Below are 18,709 nucleotides of genomic sequence, written 5' to 3'. Positions count from 1 at the left end.
GGAAGATTTTAACTGATAGACAAGGAAAAGGGAAGGAAGCGACCGTGGCTTTAAGTTAGGTACCATCCCGGCGTTTGCCTTGAGGAGAAGTGGGAAACCACGGAAAACCACTTCCAGGATGGCTGAGGTGGGAATCGAACCCACCTCTACTCAGTTGACCTCCCTAGGCTGAGTGGACCCCATTCCAGCTCTCGTACCACTTTTCAAATTTCGTGGCAAAGCCGGGAATCGAACCCGAGCCTCCGAGGGTGGCAGCTAATCACACTAACCATTACATCACAGAGGTGGACCCATAGAAGATCCTAAAGGTGAAAATAATAATAATAAAATAATGATAATAATAATAATAATCATCATCATAATAATAAGAGGAATAAAAAGAGCAAAAAGAATACTCTAGTATGGTGCGACGAAGGTGCGCGGTGTCTTCTCTGTTCGTGTAAAAAAACAAACAATGAAAATGACGTACTTTTTAGTGGAGGATAGTGTGAGTTTTTGTGAGTTACAGAAATGTTCGGGACAACATAAACATCCACAACACGAGCTGAGGAAATTAATCATTGACGATTAAAGTCCTACGATACGGTCGGGAAATGAACCCGCGACTCTGAAGCAGGAAGAGCAATACGTTGACCAGTCAGCCACGGAGGTATAAATGATAAGGAGCAGAAGAAGCAGAAGAAGGGGAAGAAGGTGTTCATATTTGACTGAATTTTAACAGTATCCCATAGATATTTCCTAGCAGTGGGAATATAAACAACACATAGTATCGAATAAAGAACCTGAAAACAATAACAAACAAAATCAAAATAAAAGATCGCGCAGTACCTCTGTAACATGACTTAAAAAGGTTGCTGTTTACTGCAAAAACAATAGGGCGGATGTTCAAAACTGACGTAATATAAATTGTAGAGGGATTGACTCATCCATCCCGTGTACTGTGCGAGGCTAAAAGTGCGAGTGTGATTAACGCTTTAGAAAGAAAAGGGGGACTGAACCAACATAAAAGATGTAAGGAATCCGCCCGCAGAGCGCGCCACGCGGCCAACGGTGGAGCTAACAAGATTACAAATAACAGAACACGATCGCTGCTGGGAGCGCTTAGTTAACGTTCAGAGGTCTTCTAGTGAGGCTTCTTTCCACGGAGCTCATACACACAGACAGATCACAGCGGGACTTTCGTCAAGTGAGGCCAAACCGCGAACACTTTCGCTACTTCAAACGAGTAGTAGAATATTCTGTTTACAGTACTTAAAGACAATCAATAGAAATAAAATTAAACGAAGTTACTTAAAATGCTAGTTAGAATATTAACAACACCGGTGATTTCTAACGATACACGTGGTTTGCCTCCAGCGGTTTCTTGAGAAGTGAAGGAAAACAGCGGACTTCTTCGTGTGACCAAATTTTCCATTATATATGCCCCTTGTAATACGAAGCGAGAGCAATAATTTGTTTTCAATTTAAAGATATTTTTGAACAATTTAAAGAACATTTTTATACTTTCTTATTTTGTGACTTAATTTATTATAAACTTGCGTGTGGTAATTTTGCGCTTCCGCAAAATATAATCTTAGAGAAATCGTATTATATTTCGTAAATATCTGCGAAATAAAATCAGAACAATGACGAGCGCATTGTTGGGAAAATCCGGTGCGAATAAGACTGGGGACCAGGAATTATTGACAAGTAAGATAAAATCTAACGGTGGTGAGGATGAAGCAAGAGCATTTTTGACATTCGCGTCTGGCGGTTGTGATGAGAGTAGCACTGAACAGGGGCTATGTCAAAGAAGGCGCCGGGTGACCGGAGGTCAGCTTGGAGCTCTCTCTGTGCTGTTGTTGGTGCTGGTGGGGGCCTCCCTGGCCATAACCATCACCTGTTTGGAACTCTACCACCAGCGGGAGGTCGCACACCTACAGTCTAGTCTAGCGGCACTGCGGAGGGATGTAGACACCCTCAAACACCGGGTACAAGAACAGGACCTCTTCAACGAACTCAGAGCCTTCGAAGAAGCGGTGAGTACCATATATTAAAAAAAAAACCAGATTTGGAACCCATGATATTGAAGTAAACATTGTCTTTGTGTCTGAGTAATGATAATAGTTAATTTTCAAGACTTACATGATGTCAGCAGGGAAGAAACCTTAGGACAGGGATGGGGAACCTATGACACGCGAACACGACTTCTGTGGTACCTCACACATGCATACTAACATAATTTATTATTTTTAATATGTAATAAATGCGTTGGAAAACTAGCAGCATACGGTATCTTAATATTACACTTTAATAAAGAAGTGTGTGTCAAATAATTCTATGTTTTTTTTTTTTTTTTTTTTACAAATTTTTCTAGATTAAAGCAAACCTGTTTTTTTTTAATGTGTGATGTTTGCAAAATAAAATTATGAAACATTCAGTCGAATGCAACGAAGTCAGATTAGGGGTTTCATGATGATTTTAAAGGAAAATAACCGATGGCACCCTAGTCAGTAAAAAGTACAACGTAAGACCTTACTTGACACGCTAGTTGGTAAAGATTTGCCATCCCTGCCTTAAGGAACTAAATGTCAAGTCGAGAATACAACACTGGAATAGGTAGACGATTTCTTGTATTTAACATGGGTATTCTCCCAGGAAGGGAGTAGACTCTATACTAAAGAAACTTGGAATCTAGGTGCAGAAAAGCTAATGCAGTGAGTTCGCAATTGCGATCAACAGTATTCTATAAGGAAGAAGTCAGCTGTCGCACAAGAGTATAGTAAGGTCTCTCTACGTTTTAAGTTAGATTATATAGATATACTTACAGTAGTGAAATGAATTAAGTTGCATTTCTAATGGGATCATTACCTTAGTTAAGTTTGCATTTTTTGTTCATAACATATCATGATCATATTTTTTATATTATGGTTAAGTGTAAGAGACGGCCAGGAGTCCTAACTTCACCATTCATAAGGACATTAAATAATAATAATAATAATAATAATAATAATAATAATAATAATAATAATAATAATAATAATAATGACAAGCCTGACCTTTTATGCCTCTTGAGATTTAACGTCCCCCAATTTAATAAATGCACAATTTTCATAATTTAAAAAAAGTCAGAACAACCGCTCACTAAAATTCCCCACTCCACAAATGTGTAGTTCAGAAAAATAATTCTTTATAGACTTCTGTGCACCTCTAGGCCTGTTTCTAAAACAATTCACCATCTCCGTGAAAACTCTCGAAATAACTTGAAATGGTGACTTGAACCACAACATGTAGTATTTTTCAAACCTTGTACACCCTATGCCATAAATATAATCATGAGTGTCAGAACTAGCACGAATAATAATAGTTTCGATACGAATTTACGTTTTTTATTTTTCATTTTACTATTTTTTGTAAAGATTGAATTAGATTAGATATGAAATACTGTTTCTGTCTCATTTTAAATATAATATTAGCATAGTTTAGATATTAGGTTATTACACTAATCTGAAACTCGTTGACAAATCTACACATGTAAACAATTGCTACTGTAATTGGGATTAGGAGTCTAAATAAACAAATATGGGACCGGGTATTGTCCGATTATAGAGACTTATCGGATTACTTGATGTTCAATGAAAAAGCAGAGTTATTTCAATGATAGCGGTTAATATATTAAAAATAACGTGAACGATACTGTGTACTGCTAAGAGTGCATACTACAAGAAGAAAAAGGTTATTCAAAGAACAGCAATTTATAGGTAACCACCATTAATTTCTGAAAAGTAAAATCGTTAATTTTTTTTCGCTTTTAAAGTTTTTAGAACTTTCTGACAATGAAAATATCACGTGATAGGGGCTTGTTGTGTCGAACTGACGAAGTATCAGACTATAGGCACACCACTGTATATTTATATCGGTCTATTTTCTGACCGTCTTTACTATAAGGGAGTGAAAGCTGTGTGAACTCAGGATATCTTATTCATAACTTGGAGGTAACAGACAGAGAGGCAACGAGGTAGATTACTGGTACAAACAGGAAGAAACAATGGCAGGAGGCTACTTGGATTCAGGTAATAACGCCAATTTAGGGATGAACTCAGTGGATGAGCATATAAACGATCTTCGGTGGTTAGGTCGTTTGGGGCGAGTGGAGCAGGATAGGTTACCGACAAGAATAATGGACTCAGCCATGGAGGTAAGAGAAGTAGAAGGAGACCAAGCCGACGATTGTTACTCTAAGATTTTTTTGATGATTTGATAATAAGAAGATTTGAACTAAACGAGACCATAGAGTTATTTGCAATTAGATGATTGTGGAGACGTTTAGTTATTTCACAGAGATTTGCAGACTGAACGCTGAAAAGCATAACAGTGCATAATGAAGATGTATGTATGTGTGTGTATGCCTATCTGTCAATGGAAGTTAAAATTAAAATCCGCAAAAGCCCAGTCAATATGATAGCGAAGTTGAGAACGTTAAATAATAGTTACGTATTTAGGGAGTATTGTGTTGTCCAGCCCCTTGGTTGAAATGTTAGCTTAGTGGCCTTCGTTTCAGAGATTCTCGTTCGAATCCCAGCCGGCCCAAGGATTTCTAAAGTGCGGGAGCTAGTTTATGATAGTCTTAAAACACATCTTTATTTTCCTATAATAACAAACTATCACAGAAACACACAACAGTGAATATATCCGTCCGTATAGGGGTGATGTCAGGTGGGGCATCCAGGCGCTTAATCCACATACATAAGTGCCGATCTCAGGTAACTGTGAGAAAGGAGAAGTGTATTTTGTTAAAATTATGGTCGCTTTCGAGCATGTAGAATGTGCCACGAGGTAAAGTGACACGGTCGATATGCCACTCTTGCACAGAGCGAGCTGCGGTAATTGTAGAGCAGTCCCTAATGAACGCACAGAGTTGGTTATTAAACATCATCTTCCTTGCCAATCCCTTGAGCAGTTAAAAGAAATGATATACTGCTTCATAAATACCTTGACTGCTACTGAATATGGATTTTATAAAGCGGTTTTAATATTATACCACGTAACAGTGAGAAACAACGCGAGTGTTAAGTTACCTTTGTTAAAGTCGAGAAAGTACTTTAAACTCTGAAACTGTATTGTGTTCTTTGGGTCATCAGTCCATAGTCTACCGAGAAAACCAGGCGAGTTGGTCGTGCGATTAGGGGTGCGAGGCTGTGAGCTTGCATACGAGAGATAGTGGGTTCGAACCCCACTGTCGGCAGCCCTGAAGATGGTTTTCCGTGGTTTCCCATTTTCACACTAGGCAAATGCTGGGACTGTATCTTAATTAAGGCCACGGACGATTCCTTCCCATTCCTAGGCCTTTCCTATCCCATCGTCGCCATAAGACATATCTGTGTCGGTGCGACGTAAAGCAAATAGCAAAAAAAAAAATATATATATACCGAAAAAGTTGGCGCAGTAAGAAGATAGTGGGTTTGAACCCCACTGTCGGCAGCCCTGAAGATGATTTTCCGTGGTTTATCATTTTCATACTAGGTAAATGCTTTAGTCCACTACCGCTTCTTTCCCAGTCCTGCCCCATCGTCTCAATGAGACGTGCTTGTGCCGATGGGACATAAAAGAAATGGCAACAAAGTTGTACCTACCATTTTTCCCTTTTCGAAAATCAAATGGTCATAAATATGTTTCTCTGTCACGGCCAACCATCAACAGCTGGTAATATCAGATGACAGCCAGCCATAAGACATAGTCTGCACGGTTGCTAGGTAACACTGTCTGGCCATCCGTCCCTACCTTACATCGCAGCCTGCACGGTTGCTAGGTTACACACACTTTGTGACGGTAATTTCGTAACGTAAATGTATTTACTTGATCTTATCCAGTGCTAAATTTTTAATTTCTCCGTAAGTACTACATCTTACATCTCATCTTGTCTGTTTGTCACATTTGTGCCTACTGTTTCTTATCAGCTACACGTTTGTCAAAAACTAACTAAACAGTGCTCGTGTCACCAACTGTCTTCTTCTTCTTTCTTTCCTGTCAAACATCGCCAAATCGTTCTCTCTCTCTCTCTCTACCTCGTTTGACTACTTCATTTGTGATCCAATCAATCAATCAATCAATCAATCAATCAATCAATCAATAGGTCAGTCACTACTAATATGTATTTAGGGCTGTCGCTTAGGTGCACAGGTGCTCCCTTGTTGAATTATTCCGATCTCTAATTTATTTCCTATAAAGAATATATGCCCCAATTTGTCCTCTTGTCTTCCACCTTTATCTTCAAATTATGATCTTCCTACGTTTAAAACCTACACTGCTAACGTCATTCCAAGCTACCTCTTCACTGACAGCTCAGAACATGCAACCTAGTCAAGTATTTCATCTCCTTACTCCCAAGTCTTCCCAGCCCAAAGTTAGCAACATTTTCGTAACACTACTCGTTTGTCGGAAATCACCCAGAACAAGTCGTCCTCTTTCGCTTTGGATCTTCTCAATTCTCGAATCGAGTGATCACGGTAAGGATCCCATACAGTGGAACCATACTCCCACCTTTAGAATTCTGCAGTAGTTGCAAAAGCTTCTATGTTCTTTCTTTCTGCATTACTTGTTGTCCTGGTTTTTTCTTCTTCTTCTTAATCTGTTTTACCCACCAGGGTTGGTTTTTTCCCTCGGATTCAGCGAGAGATCCCACCTTTACCACCACAAGGGCAGTGTCCTGGAGCTTCAGACTGTGGGTCGGGGGATACAACTGCTCTGCTGAACAGGGGCCTTGCGGGGGATGGGAAGATTGGAAGAGGAAAAAAAACGGCCATGGCCTTAAGTTAGGTATCATCCCGGCATTTGCCTCGAGGAGAAGTGAGAAACCACGGAGAGCCACTTCCAGGATGGCTGAGGTGGGAATAGAACCCACCTCTACTCAGTTGACCTCCCGAAGCTGAGTGGACCCCGTTCCACCCCTCGTACCACTTTTCAAGTTTCGTGGCAAAGCCGGGAATCGAACCCAGGCCTCCGGGGGTGGCAGCTAATCACAGTAACTACTACACCACAGAGGCGGACGTCCTGGTTTCTTTTGCGTGCAATTTCACGCTCCTCACACACAAGTCTTCAAAAATAGACTTATATGCATATCTAAACTGTTTTCTGACGAAATATCTTCCATGGTTGTCCTAGTCTGTATTTTATGTCCTATCTATTTCTGCCGTCATTAGTTATCATACCACCCAAGATTTATTTTTATCTTGCACCTCTCCAAGTTTGAGTCCATGCCACTCAGAAATTTCCCCAGATCTTCTGTAAACTCAGATAACAACAACAATATCACCGGCAAATTTGATTACCTCTCCTTGAACTGTGATTTTTGTTCCAAATTCCTTTTTAAATTCGTTCATAAACATTACAACGAGGGGTGACAAGCTACAACCCCGCCTCATCCCTGTCTTAATAGCTACTTCTTGTTCATAGCCCTCGACTCTCTCTCTCAATAAATGCAAACTGAATTTTGTTTCGATTGTATGTAGATAACGAAATTGTATTTGGAAGGAAAATTAATACTGCGAGAGTTTAATAATCTGGAGTTCAAAATACTTATAATAGAGTGTATTTTTCATAGGTTGTCCTCGGACACTTCCGGAACTAGTAAAAGCCATAAGTTACGCCATTTCATTTCATCATAGATATATTTTGTAAACACGTCTTAGGGTGCGTGGTAGTCGAGTGAGATTTTCAGCGGTTTCTCACCAACGTACGCATGGAGGTTTTTGAAATGGAAAGTGACATCCTTACCGTTCGGTCTGGTGACCGCAATCACAATATCAGCAGGCACGTAAAAGCTCGCTTCGACTATAAATTCCGCTATGGACTGTAAGGTTCTTAACGACCCTTGAGCTACATTTGTGGATGTATTTTACTGAGCATCAAACACTTTATTCGTATACAAGCTGATTCGAGGGTTACGCAGAAACTGAAGTAGCCTACAGAGAGACCGAAGGGTAACGGTAATGCTTCAGGACAAGCCTCGCAGAATTAAAATTCAATGAAGTGTCAGTTCTGATTTGTTAGGAAATTCCCGGTCGCCTTTACCCCAACAACCAACCTGGTAGCGCACTGATCTTTGTTGTAAACTGAGTGAACTTCTAGAGCAGAAGTAGAAATCGAACCCACATCCTTCCGGGTGGACCGAGCACACCTTTACCGCAGCCCCTAAATGACATCACTTTCCAAGCTTTGTGATTAGAATTGAAGAGCTATCTGACGGTGAAATAGCGGCCCCGGTCTAGAAAGCCAAGAACAACTGCCGAGAGGATTCGTTGTGCTGACCACACGACACCTCGTAATCTGCAGGCCATGGGGTTTGGTTTGGTTTGGTTTGGTTTGGTTATCTATGACCGAGTTTTGTGGTGTTACAGAAGAATGCTGAGGGTAAGATGGATTGATCGAATCACGAATGAAGAGTCCGGTTCCTTGATTGAATGGTTAGCGAAGCGCTCTTCCGTCCAGAGGGGCCCGGGTTCGATTCTCAGCTGGGTCGGAGATTTTAACCTTAAATGGTTCATTCCATTAGCTCGGGGACTGTGTTGAAATGTATGCCTACCCTTAATTCCGGTTTTGTGTAAGGGGTCGGGGGTAAGGCGAGATAAATTTTGATTACGTATTCTTACGGCCGAATGCCCTTCCTGACGCCTACCTCAGTTAAGGAGCTAATGAAGATGAAATGAATGATGGGAAATGAAATTGGATGAGGAGGTGGAAGGAATCAGCAGCGGCCTATGAATAGGAACTGTCCCGGCATTTGCCGGGAAGTAAAACCACAGAAAAACCATTCTGAGGACAGCCGACGGTGGAATTCGAATCCACACGACTTCCTAATGCAAAGCTTAGCTCCATTGATGTAGCGCGTGAACACGCGCGGCCACCTCCCTCGGTGAATCACGAATGAACCGATACGGAATCGAACTGGTAAGAGGAGAACTGTTTGGCTAGGCCGCCTCTGTGGTTCGATTCCCGGCTCTGTCATGAAATTTGAAATGTGGTACGAGGGCTGGGACGGAGTCCACTCAGACTCCGAAGGTCAACAGAGTAGCGGGGGAGGGGGTTCGATTCCCACCTCAGCCACCCTCCAAGTGGTTTTCGATGGTTTCCCACTTCTCTTCCAGGCAAATGCCTGGATTGTATCTGACTTAAGGCCACGGCCGTTTCATTCCCTCTTCCTTGTCTATCCCTTCCAACCCCCCCCCCCAAAAACCCTGTTCGGCAAAGCAGGTGAGGCCACCTGGGTGAGGTATTGGTCCTCCTTCTCAGTTGTATACCCCGACCCAAAGTATCACGCTCTAGAACACTGTCCTTCAGGCGGGATTCTTGGAGGGTAAACGGATTAAGAAAGAAAGGAAGAAAGAAGAAATATGGGATACATCCTCAGACACCCATGACTTGTTCAGTTAGTTTTGGAATGAAGTGTAAGTGGTAAGAACGGTAGGGGTTGACCAAGGTATGAATATGAAAAACAGTTCAGAGTAGATGTGGATCTAGTAGGCTAGCAAAGGATAGGGTGGCATGGAGCGCTGCATCAAACAAGTCTATGGACTGATGTTCCAAGCAACAACACTACCCACTATTGTGTCTGGGATGTTTCCGGCAATAGTCAACATTGGAATCCTTTTAGTCTAGAAGCATCAAGTGTCAAACAGGTTTGTGGTCGACCGGAAATATGACGTGAACAGTGGGTGGTATCACACAACCCTCTAACAACATTCTTGCACAGCAGGGGGAGAGTGTGTTTGCTAAAACTACGTTATAATGCCAATATCTGTCCAGTTAATGAAGGGTGCACAGTTATCTGACAGAGTGAAAGTTGCATTATTGTCCGTTTCCACTTTGTGGCCAAGCAGGTAGAGATAAGACCCCTCCCTCCCAATTTGAAGAGAAAGGACAGCATCCTTTTTAGTGCTGGGGAAAGTCCTACCTGACCAAGAAACACGAACCTTTTAAATACTTTCGAATTTTTTTCACAGAATGTACCCTTCTGTACCGACCTGTCGAGCTCACCCTGTTGTTTTGGGAGACAGATGCATTCACATAGAAGAACGAGTCTTCTTGAAATCAACTTTGTATCGAGATACAGTGAAGCGTGCTTGTTTGTATTCGGGGGACAGTGGCTTCGAGTCCCATTATTGGCAGCGCTGAAGGTGGTTTTCCGTGGTTTCTCGTTTTTACTACAGGTGAAAGTCAGTGTCCGTGCGACGTAAAACAAATAGCTAAAAAGAAAACGTATTTATTGCATCAGCTAGCAAAACTACTGGATCGTAGTACAGGTCGTTTTTATAATAAAACAACACGATGCTTCGGTTGACAATTTTTTGCTGGTGTTACTAGTTGCACCGACTCAGTTCTTTTTTTTTTTTTTTTGCGACGTTCCGATAGGAAATAACTAGGACTGGGAAGGAAGCTCCCGGGGTCGTAATTAAGGTATAGCCCCAGCTTTTTCCTGGTGTGAAAATGAGAAACAATTGTAAATGTTCTTAAGGGCTGCCGACAGTGGGGTTCGAACCCACTATCTCCCGAATGCAAGCTCACAGATGTGTGATCACAAGTGCTCAGCCAACTCGCTCGTTAAAAGGCAATTAAGATCCGGCAGAAGTAAGAAGTATTAGGCTGACAGGAAACAATTTTTTTAATTCGCTAAAGTGGTTCAATGAAGGCCATAAAATGTAAATATATTATAATAATAATGTTATTGGCTTTATGCCCCACTAACACCCGTAGCGTAACTCTTCACGTTATTACCTGTGATACTCGAAGGTCCGGTTTCGATTTCTGATATTGTCAGATATTTAAGAATGACAGGAGGGCTTGTATTGGATAGTGAGAGAAAGTGTTAAGATTGACAGGGTAGCGAGCGTGCCTTTAATTAAGGTACAGTCCCAACATTTGCCTGCTGAGAATATTTGAAACCACGGAAAACCATTTTCAGGGCTGCCGACAGTGGGATTCGAACCCACTATCTCCCGAATGCGAGCTCGCAGCCATTCAAGAAAATACTAGGTTAACAATTGAGGAGGAGTCCACCACCTGGACGACAGCCCTTAATGCAGATCAGTGGTTATTGATGATGATCCCTAAACATAAAAAATGTCACCCTACGTACATTTTTATATGTAACTAACATTTGCACCCATTCTTCGCACGGGAATTTGTAGTGGATTGTATGTTCCCTTCAGGTAGCTGAACAAAGAGAATGAGGACGATTTCCGAATTTATTGTACAGTACAGTTCCTGGTCCGAAGTTGTGCGAAATTCTCCGTGGTTCTCAGGTTGTATATTGAATCTCTGACCCCTGGCGTGGCGCTCTGACGTTGGTAATACCTCCCTTAATATGCATATCAAAGCCTGCTCCTGGATGAGTAGACTCTAAATATAAAGTTTGGTCAAGATAAAACCAATAGTGTAAGAAAAAATTGAAAAGAAACCTCTTATAGTTTTCCTATAAATCCCCAGTCTCTTCAGTGATTTTTAAATGTTATGCATATCGAAGCATGCTCCTGGATGAGTAGACTTCAAATACGAAGTGTGGTTGGCATATAATCAATAGTATACGAGAAAAGTGAAGAAAAGTTCTCTTCTAGTCTGCCTATAAATCTCCAGTCTGTTCAGTGATTTTTAAATTATGTACATATCGAAAACTGCTCCTGGATGGGTAGACTCTGAATATGAAGCTTGGTTGAGATCTGCTCAGCCGCCTATCCGTGATGATGGATCAAACAGACACCAACGCTAAAAACTACTGATATGATCTCGAGTTGACCTAAAACGGATAAATATATGGCGAAACAAATGACATTACAGACAGCGGACCCCCCACAATTTCATTTATAAGATATAAAATATACTAGCTTCCTTCTGTCACCAAAACATTCCATAATTTAGTAATTCAGTGTAATTGAAAAAATCCTATTGCCATAATGTAGGGTTGAAATTGTATTATGTACTTAACTGATGTCATTCCTCTGTGCTTGCGTGACTAGAACCACTACACTCATACTGCTTCCTCTTTATTTGCCGAGTTAGACTCAAATCAGTTTTTTCTTGTAAAATATCGTTCTTTGTGGACATAATACGCTTTGCAATGATACTCCTCACTTGGTATCCACAAGGCCCAGTGACCAGTGTGGTCATGAGACGAAGAACTCATTCTCATCAAGAAGCTAAACATACCAAGAGCAAGGCATTTGTATTCATGGGACGTATTTCTCCGCATTGAGAACCTGCAGTAAAACGCATTGAAACAGGTTGCTTGTTCATGCCAAAATGTTGAGTTCTCTTACAATGAACGAGTCAATTAATCTGGAACATTTTGGTTGTTGCAAGACTGGAAATTCACTCTGCTGGCATAACGTCAGACAGGCTTCAAACTCATGAATAAAGTATTCTATTCTCTGTTATAAAACTTAACGGCGTATGCAACCTTGAATGCCTCTGTATCGCCGCCTACAGTAAAAAAAAAAAAATAATAATAATAATGCTGAACCCCTACGTCTAGAAGACTGAGTCATTCTTGCGAGTGGCTGTCTAGAGCAGGCATCATCAATTTTATTTCATCAAGGTCAGGTAGGTTGAGATTCACAGGAGTTTATCGTCTCATTTCAGTTTTATATTTATATCAATTGCTACAATGAAGTAGATAATAATGTTATGTTCCACTAACTACTTTTGAAGGTTTTCGGAGACGCCGAGGAACCGGAATTTTGCCCCGCAGGAGTTCTTTTACGTGCCAGTAAATCTACCGACACGAGGCCGACGTACTTAAGCACCTTCAAATACCACCGGACTGAGCCAAGTTGGGGTCAGAAGTCCAGCGCCTGAACCGTCCGAGCCACTCAGAGTTGTATCAGTAAATCGTTCTACCGAGCCGAACAAGTGGCTGAGTGGTTTAGGTCACGTAGCAATCAGCTCGCATTCGGGAGATAACGGATTCGAACCCACCGTCGGCAGCCCTCGAGATGGTTTTCCGTGCTTTCCAATTTTCCCACCAGACAGTGGCTTGACCCTTAATCAAGGCCACAGTCACTTCCTTCTCACTCCCAGCCCTTACCCATCCCGTCGTTGCCGTAAGACCTATCTGTGTCGGTGCGACGTAAACCAAATAGCAAAATATACTAAGTAAATCGGTCTATTTAATATTATGCACGTTGGTAAAAGGAAAGGGTCTATTCTGCCCGAAGGCAGATCCGAACCTCCTCCGAGGTGTGCCTGAGCCGGAGTTTACGTACGGTAGGCTGACCAGCTCCTTTCCGCTCCTCCATTCCCCTAACCCCCCTCCCCCCTCGCCAACAGCGCGTGGCAACCCATCCAAATCTTGACCACGCCCAATGTTGCTTAACTTCGGAGATCTCACGGGATCCGGTGTTTCAACACGGCTACGGCCGTTGGCATGCACGTTGGGGTCGCCCATTTTTTACCAGCTCTTTCACATTGTCCGCCTCTGTGCTTTAGTGGTTAGTGTGATTAGCTGTCACCTCTTAAGGCCTGGGTTCGAATCCCGGCTCTGCCACGAAACTTCGAAAGTGGTACGATGGACTGGAACGGGGTCACTCACACTCGGAAGGTCAACTGAGTAGAGGGGGTTCGAATCCCACTTCTCCTCCAGGAAAATGCTCGGATAGTACGTAACTTAAGGCCACGGCTCCTTCCTTCCCTCTTCCTTGCCTGTCCCTACCGATCCTTCCTTCACCATCCTCCCTCCACAAAGCCTCTATTTAGCATAGCAGGTGTGTCCGCCTGGGCGAGGTACTGTCCTCCTCCCCCGTTGTATCCCCTGACATGAAATCTCACGCTCCCGGACAGTACCCTTGAGGCGGTAGAGGTAGGATTCCTCGCTGAGACAGAGGGAAAAACCAACCCTGGAGAGTAATTGGATTAAGAAAGAAAGAAAGAAAGAAAGAAAGAAAGAAAGAAAGAAAGGAAAGAAAGATCTTCCACATTTCTCTTGTCAGTATTGTGGGAAAGAAGTAAAACCTAAGGTCCACACCTTAGTCTCGAATTTGATATGGGGTCGGGGATGAGGTGAGATGAAATGATGTAGCATGTTTTACGGCCGGGTGCCCTTCCTGGCGCCAACCTCAGCTGAGGAGCCAGTGAAGAAGAAATGAATGATGGAGAATAAAATCGGGTAAGGGGGTGGAAGGAATCGACTGTGGTCTATGAATATAAACTCTTCCTGTATTTCCTCGCAAGTGAAAATGTAAAAGTACAGAAAATTATCTTCAGGGCTGCCGACAGGGGGGTTCGAACCCATTAACTCCCGAATGCAAGCTGATAGCTATGTGACCCGAACCGCGCAAGCATTTGCTCGGTGAATAGGAACTACCCCGACATTTGCCTAGAAGTGAATTGAAAAATCACCAAAAACCATTCTCAGGACAGCCGACGATGGGATTAGAACCCCCTTGGTTCCACAACCACAGCGTGACCACTCTCTTCAGTGAATATTTTTTGTTTACAATTTTGCGTTACGTCGCACCGACACAAGTAGGTCTTATGGCAACGATAGGATAGCAAAGGGCTAGGAGTGGGAAGGAAGCGGATGTGGCTTTAATTAAGGTACATTTGCTTGCTGTAAAACTAAGGAACCGTGGGAAAAAATCTTCAAGGCTGGCCTCAGTGAGGTTCGAACCTCCTGTCTCCCGAATGCAAGGAAACAACTATGCGAATCTTACCTCACGGGCAACTCGCTCGGTAGTAAAGAAATGAAACTGATATTAGTCGTATTAAACGTCCACCTCCTTCACCGAATGGTCAGCTTCGAGGCCTTCGTTTTGCCGGGTCAGGGAATTTGGCAGCGTCTGGTTGATTTTCGTGACTCAGAGCACTTGGTGATTTTTTATTGTCCGAACACACCCCTCTCCACATACACACAACAAACCTCACTACCAAATACCACAGAAATACGCCATAATTAATACATTCCTCCAAGGAAGGGCATCCGACCGTAAAACAGGGCTTATAGCTTTCCTATGCTGTTGGTATCGTGATAAAAGTCATGACACCTCCAGTTATACGTGGAATCCGAACTACAGGATCGTTACTCTTCATTTCAAAAACCCCAATACCGGGCGAGTTGGCCGTGCGCGTAGAGGCGCGCGGCTGTGATCTTGCATCCGGCAGATAGTAGGTTCGAATCCCACTATCGGCAGCCCTGAAGATGGTTTTCCGTGGTTTCCCATTTTCACACCAGGAAAATGCTGGGGCTGTACCTTAATTAAGGCCACGGCCGCTTCCTTCCAACTCCTAGGCCTTTCCTATCCCATCGTCGCCATAAGACCTATCTGTGTCGGTGCGACGTAAAGCCCCTAGCAAAAAAAGAAACCAATACTGCACCTTGGCCGGGAGTCGAACTGAGAACGCCGTAATGAGAGTACAGTGGCATTGCCACTCGGCTATTGCGGTACTACCCTGTAGACTGAAATAAATACAGTATTCCGAAAATAGTAAGACGTGGCTATAAGGAGCCAGCCCTCTGGGGAAAGTGCAGTGCGCCGGCCTTTTACCCAGAGATTCCGAGTTCGATTCCCGAAGAATTTTAACCCATTACGGCCAAGTGCTCTATTTCAAAGACAGCGCCTTAGTCCTACTTTTAAAAATAATATCAAGATCTTAATTGGGCGTCTCATTGTTTGAATGATCAGGGATCTGGGTTCTGTTGACGGCAGTAGTGAATACATCTCCCCACACAGGGTAAGGCATCCGGCCATAAGACTAAGCTTTATCCAAACAACGCCGAACCTAAGTAATTCGGAAAAGACTAGGAAGAAGAATAACTAGAAACTATTTCTAGTTTTCAATGCCGAAGCTCTTGAAGGAAAATAAACTACAATTGCCATTGAACGTTGTGGACGAAATTGCAAGACGTCATGGTGCACAAATTAATTGCTGCTTTATTGCAATTGAGAAGATCTGGGCTCAGATTAGTTTTTTGTTGCTCCAAACAATAAGCGTTTCACAGTTTCCGAAGCAGAAACACCGTGGACCGAAGCTGTGCAGATGGAAGTTGTGCACCGTACAGAAACGGTAAAATGTGCGGGGATGGGAAAATGAAGATGTAATGGAGAACTAGGCCTATGTCAAATATTTAGACATCTCTTTGGCAGCAGGGGATAGTGTCAGTGGTTATTTCATTGGAGGGTTCCAGTGATTCTGCGGCAAGTATCCAGTATTCGGGAGATAGTAGGTTCGAACCCCACTGTCGGCAGCCCTGAAGATGGTTTTCCGTGGTTTCCCATTTTCACACCAGGCAAATGCTGGGGCTGTACCTTAATTAAGGGCATCGTCGCCATAAGACCTATCTGTGCCAGTGCGACGTAAAGCAACCAGCAAAAAAAAAAAAAAAAAAAAAAAATTGAGATTGTAGAAGTATTCCCTTCCTCTTTGTGGGTCATAATATTTTCCCTTCACTTAGCTGTCAGCTTGCATTCGGGAGGTAGTGGATTCGAACCCCACTCTAGGCAAACCTGAATATGAATTTCCGTGGTGTCCCATTTTCACACTAGGTTAATGCTGGGGCTGTATCCTAATTAAGGCTACGGTAACTTCCTTCCGACTCCTAGCTCTTCCGTCTGATAAAATCTATCTGTGTCGGGCGACGTAAAGCAAATTGGAAAAAGTCTGTTTTTTCAGACTTTTGTGAATTTTTATTGTACTTTTTCTCATAATGTCTGAGTACTGCCTTGCATTTTACGAGGGCTGTATGCCGCGGTCTATTGCAACAGCTGTTCTCGCAGCAGTAGAACGCTGACAGCCTGTAATAGGTAAGGCGTTGGCCACATGGTTCGTGAACGTATCAACGGAAAATTGTGAGTGGCAAACTCTCCTTGCAGTCAATGAACGTAGATTTTGAAAAGACAATAAGAAAGGAGCCGGTAAGCGTCTCAACGAGCTTGAACACTTTGGTGGACCGAGTCTGTTAATAGCATTCAAATAAAACCACAAAAGACCATTAGACTTTAATTGAATACTCTATAAAGTGTGAGAGCTTCTTGCCGCGGGTCAGCTACCGGGCCGCTCTGTTTCGTCCTGTCTCTCATTGGGCAACCACGACCCCGTGATAAGGCTGTCAGAGGAGCTAATTCTGTCCCGCGGCGACCACAAACGGAAGATTCAATAACATTGACTCTGATAAGCGTGATTCACGGCTGTTTTGACCTAAAATCAACCAGCGGTACTGCTTCTTTACCCTCACAGTCACGAAGAACAAGTGGCCATTTTATATACAAAACAACAGGATTTAATAAAGGTACAAATCCCTTTGAAATGTTTCAAACCTTGGATTGATTCTTCTTCTTCTTCTTCGTCTTCCTCTTCTTCTTCTTCTTCTTCTTCTTCTTCTTCTTCTTCTTCTTCTTCTTCTTAATCTTTTTACCCTCCAGGGTTGGTTTTTTTCTCGGACTCAGCGAGGGATCCCACTTCTACTGCCTCAAAGGTAGTGTCCTGGAGCGTGAGACATTGGGTGGGGGGATGACCAGTACCTCGCCCAGGTGGCCTCACCTGCTATGCTGAACATAGGCCTTCTGGCGGAATGGGAAGATTGGAAGGGTAGACAAGGAAGAGGGAAGGAAGCGGCCATGGCCTTTAGTTAGGTACCATGCCAGCATTTTCCTGGAGAAGTGGGAAACCACGGAAAACCACTTCGAGGATGGCTGAGGTGTGAATCGAACCCACCTCTAATCATTTGATCTCCCGACGCTGAGTGGACCCCGTTCCAGAGCCGGTGTCAGAGCCGGGAATCGAACCCCGGCCTCCGGGGTTGGCAGCTAATCACACGAGCCACTACACCACGGAGGCGGACTCCATTGTTCCTAATTTATTTTATCGTATGTCTATTAGTGCCGGGAAAGTTCGAGGACATGTTCGGCTCACCTGGTGCAGTTCTTTCTACTTGACGTCCATAGGCGAACTGCGCGTCTGCATGTGTGGCGAGATGATGATGATAATGACGTAGGGAGAGGGTGAAACCCGGTGCTGGCACTTAGCCTACTTCTGTCGAATAACACCAAGGGGTCGGCTTTACGTCCCCATCCGACGGACGAATCACCATCAGCAGCGTCATATGCCCTCACTCCACATGAGCACTGCGGAGAAGTCCAGATTTAATTCAAGGTTTTCACACGCAATCTAGTGATTAGAAATTGTATACCTCTACTACCCTGCCGTCTGGCTCCATGACTAAATGGTTAGCATGCTGGCCTTTGGGCTCAGGGGCCCCGGGTTCGATTCTCGGTAGGGTCGGGAATTTCAACCATCATTGGTTAATTCCGCTGGCATGGGGGCTGAGTGAATGTGTTGAAACACACAGAAACAGGACGTACCAGCTTTCAGCACACTTTATGTTTACCATTATTAATGTGCTATGTACAGTCATAGAAAAGAAAAGAGTTCTAATAAGGAAATAGAGCGTTTCCGGATCCATGTTCATATAACATATTTTCTTCTCTTACGTGTAAAAAATGTGCCCTCCAAGTTTGCGCGTACTTTATTGCTACACTCTGTATATGGGTGAAAAAATTAGTAGGCTATATTCATGTTATTACGGGTTGCCTGGCCGAAGCGATAAAGATGTGCTCGGTTCTCCCGAAAGGACGTGGGTTCGAAAGTTGGAAAGTCGAAAAGTTTAAGAAATGAGATATCCACATTCGAAGGTGCACACGGCCCTAAGGTTCACTCAGCCTACACCAAAAATGAGAACCAAGTTAAT

General features: G+C 43.1%; 1 protein-coding gene across 1 annotated transcript in view; it reads left to right on the top strand.

Moving 5' to 3' along the window:
• Positions 1–1,116: 1,116 nt before the first annotated feature.
• Positions 1,117–18,709, top strand: part of egr (TNF superfamily member 12 eiger) — a 278,627-nt gene continuing 261,034 nt past the window's right edge. Inside the window, exon 1 of the mRNA XM_067152207.2 lies at positions 1,117–2,018. Coding sequence (XP_067008308.2) covers positions 1,626–2,018 — 393 coding nt within the window. The 5' untranslated portion in view covers positions 1,117–1,625. The remainder of the gene's footprint in view (positions 2,019–18,709) is intronic.

The sequence above is a fragment of the Anabrus simplex genome, chromosome 8 (genome assembly GCF_040414725.1).
Source record: "Anabrus simplex isolate iqAnaSimp1 chromosome 8, ASM4041472v1, whole genome shotgun sequence".
NCBI classification, from domain to species: domain Eukaryota; kingdom Metazoa; phylum Arthropoda; class Insecta; order Orthoptera; family Tettigoniidae; genus Anabrus; species Anabrus simplex.
The sequence above is the reverse complement of the archived record's forward strand: the minus strand, read 5'-3'. Positions and strand labels throughout refer to the sequence as shown.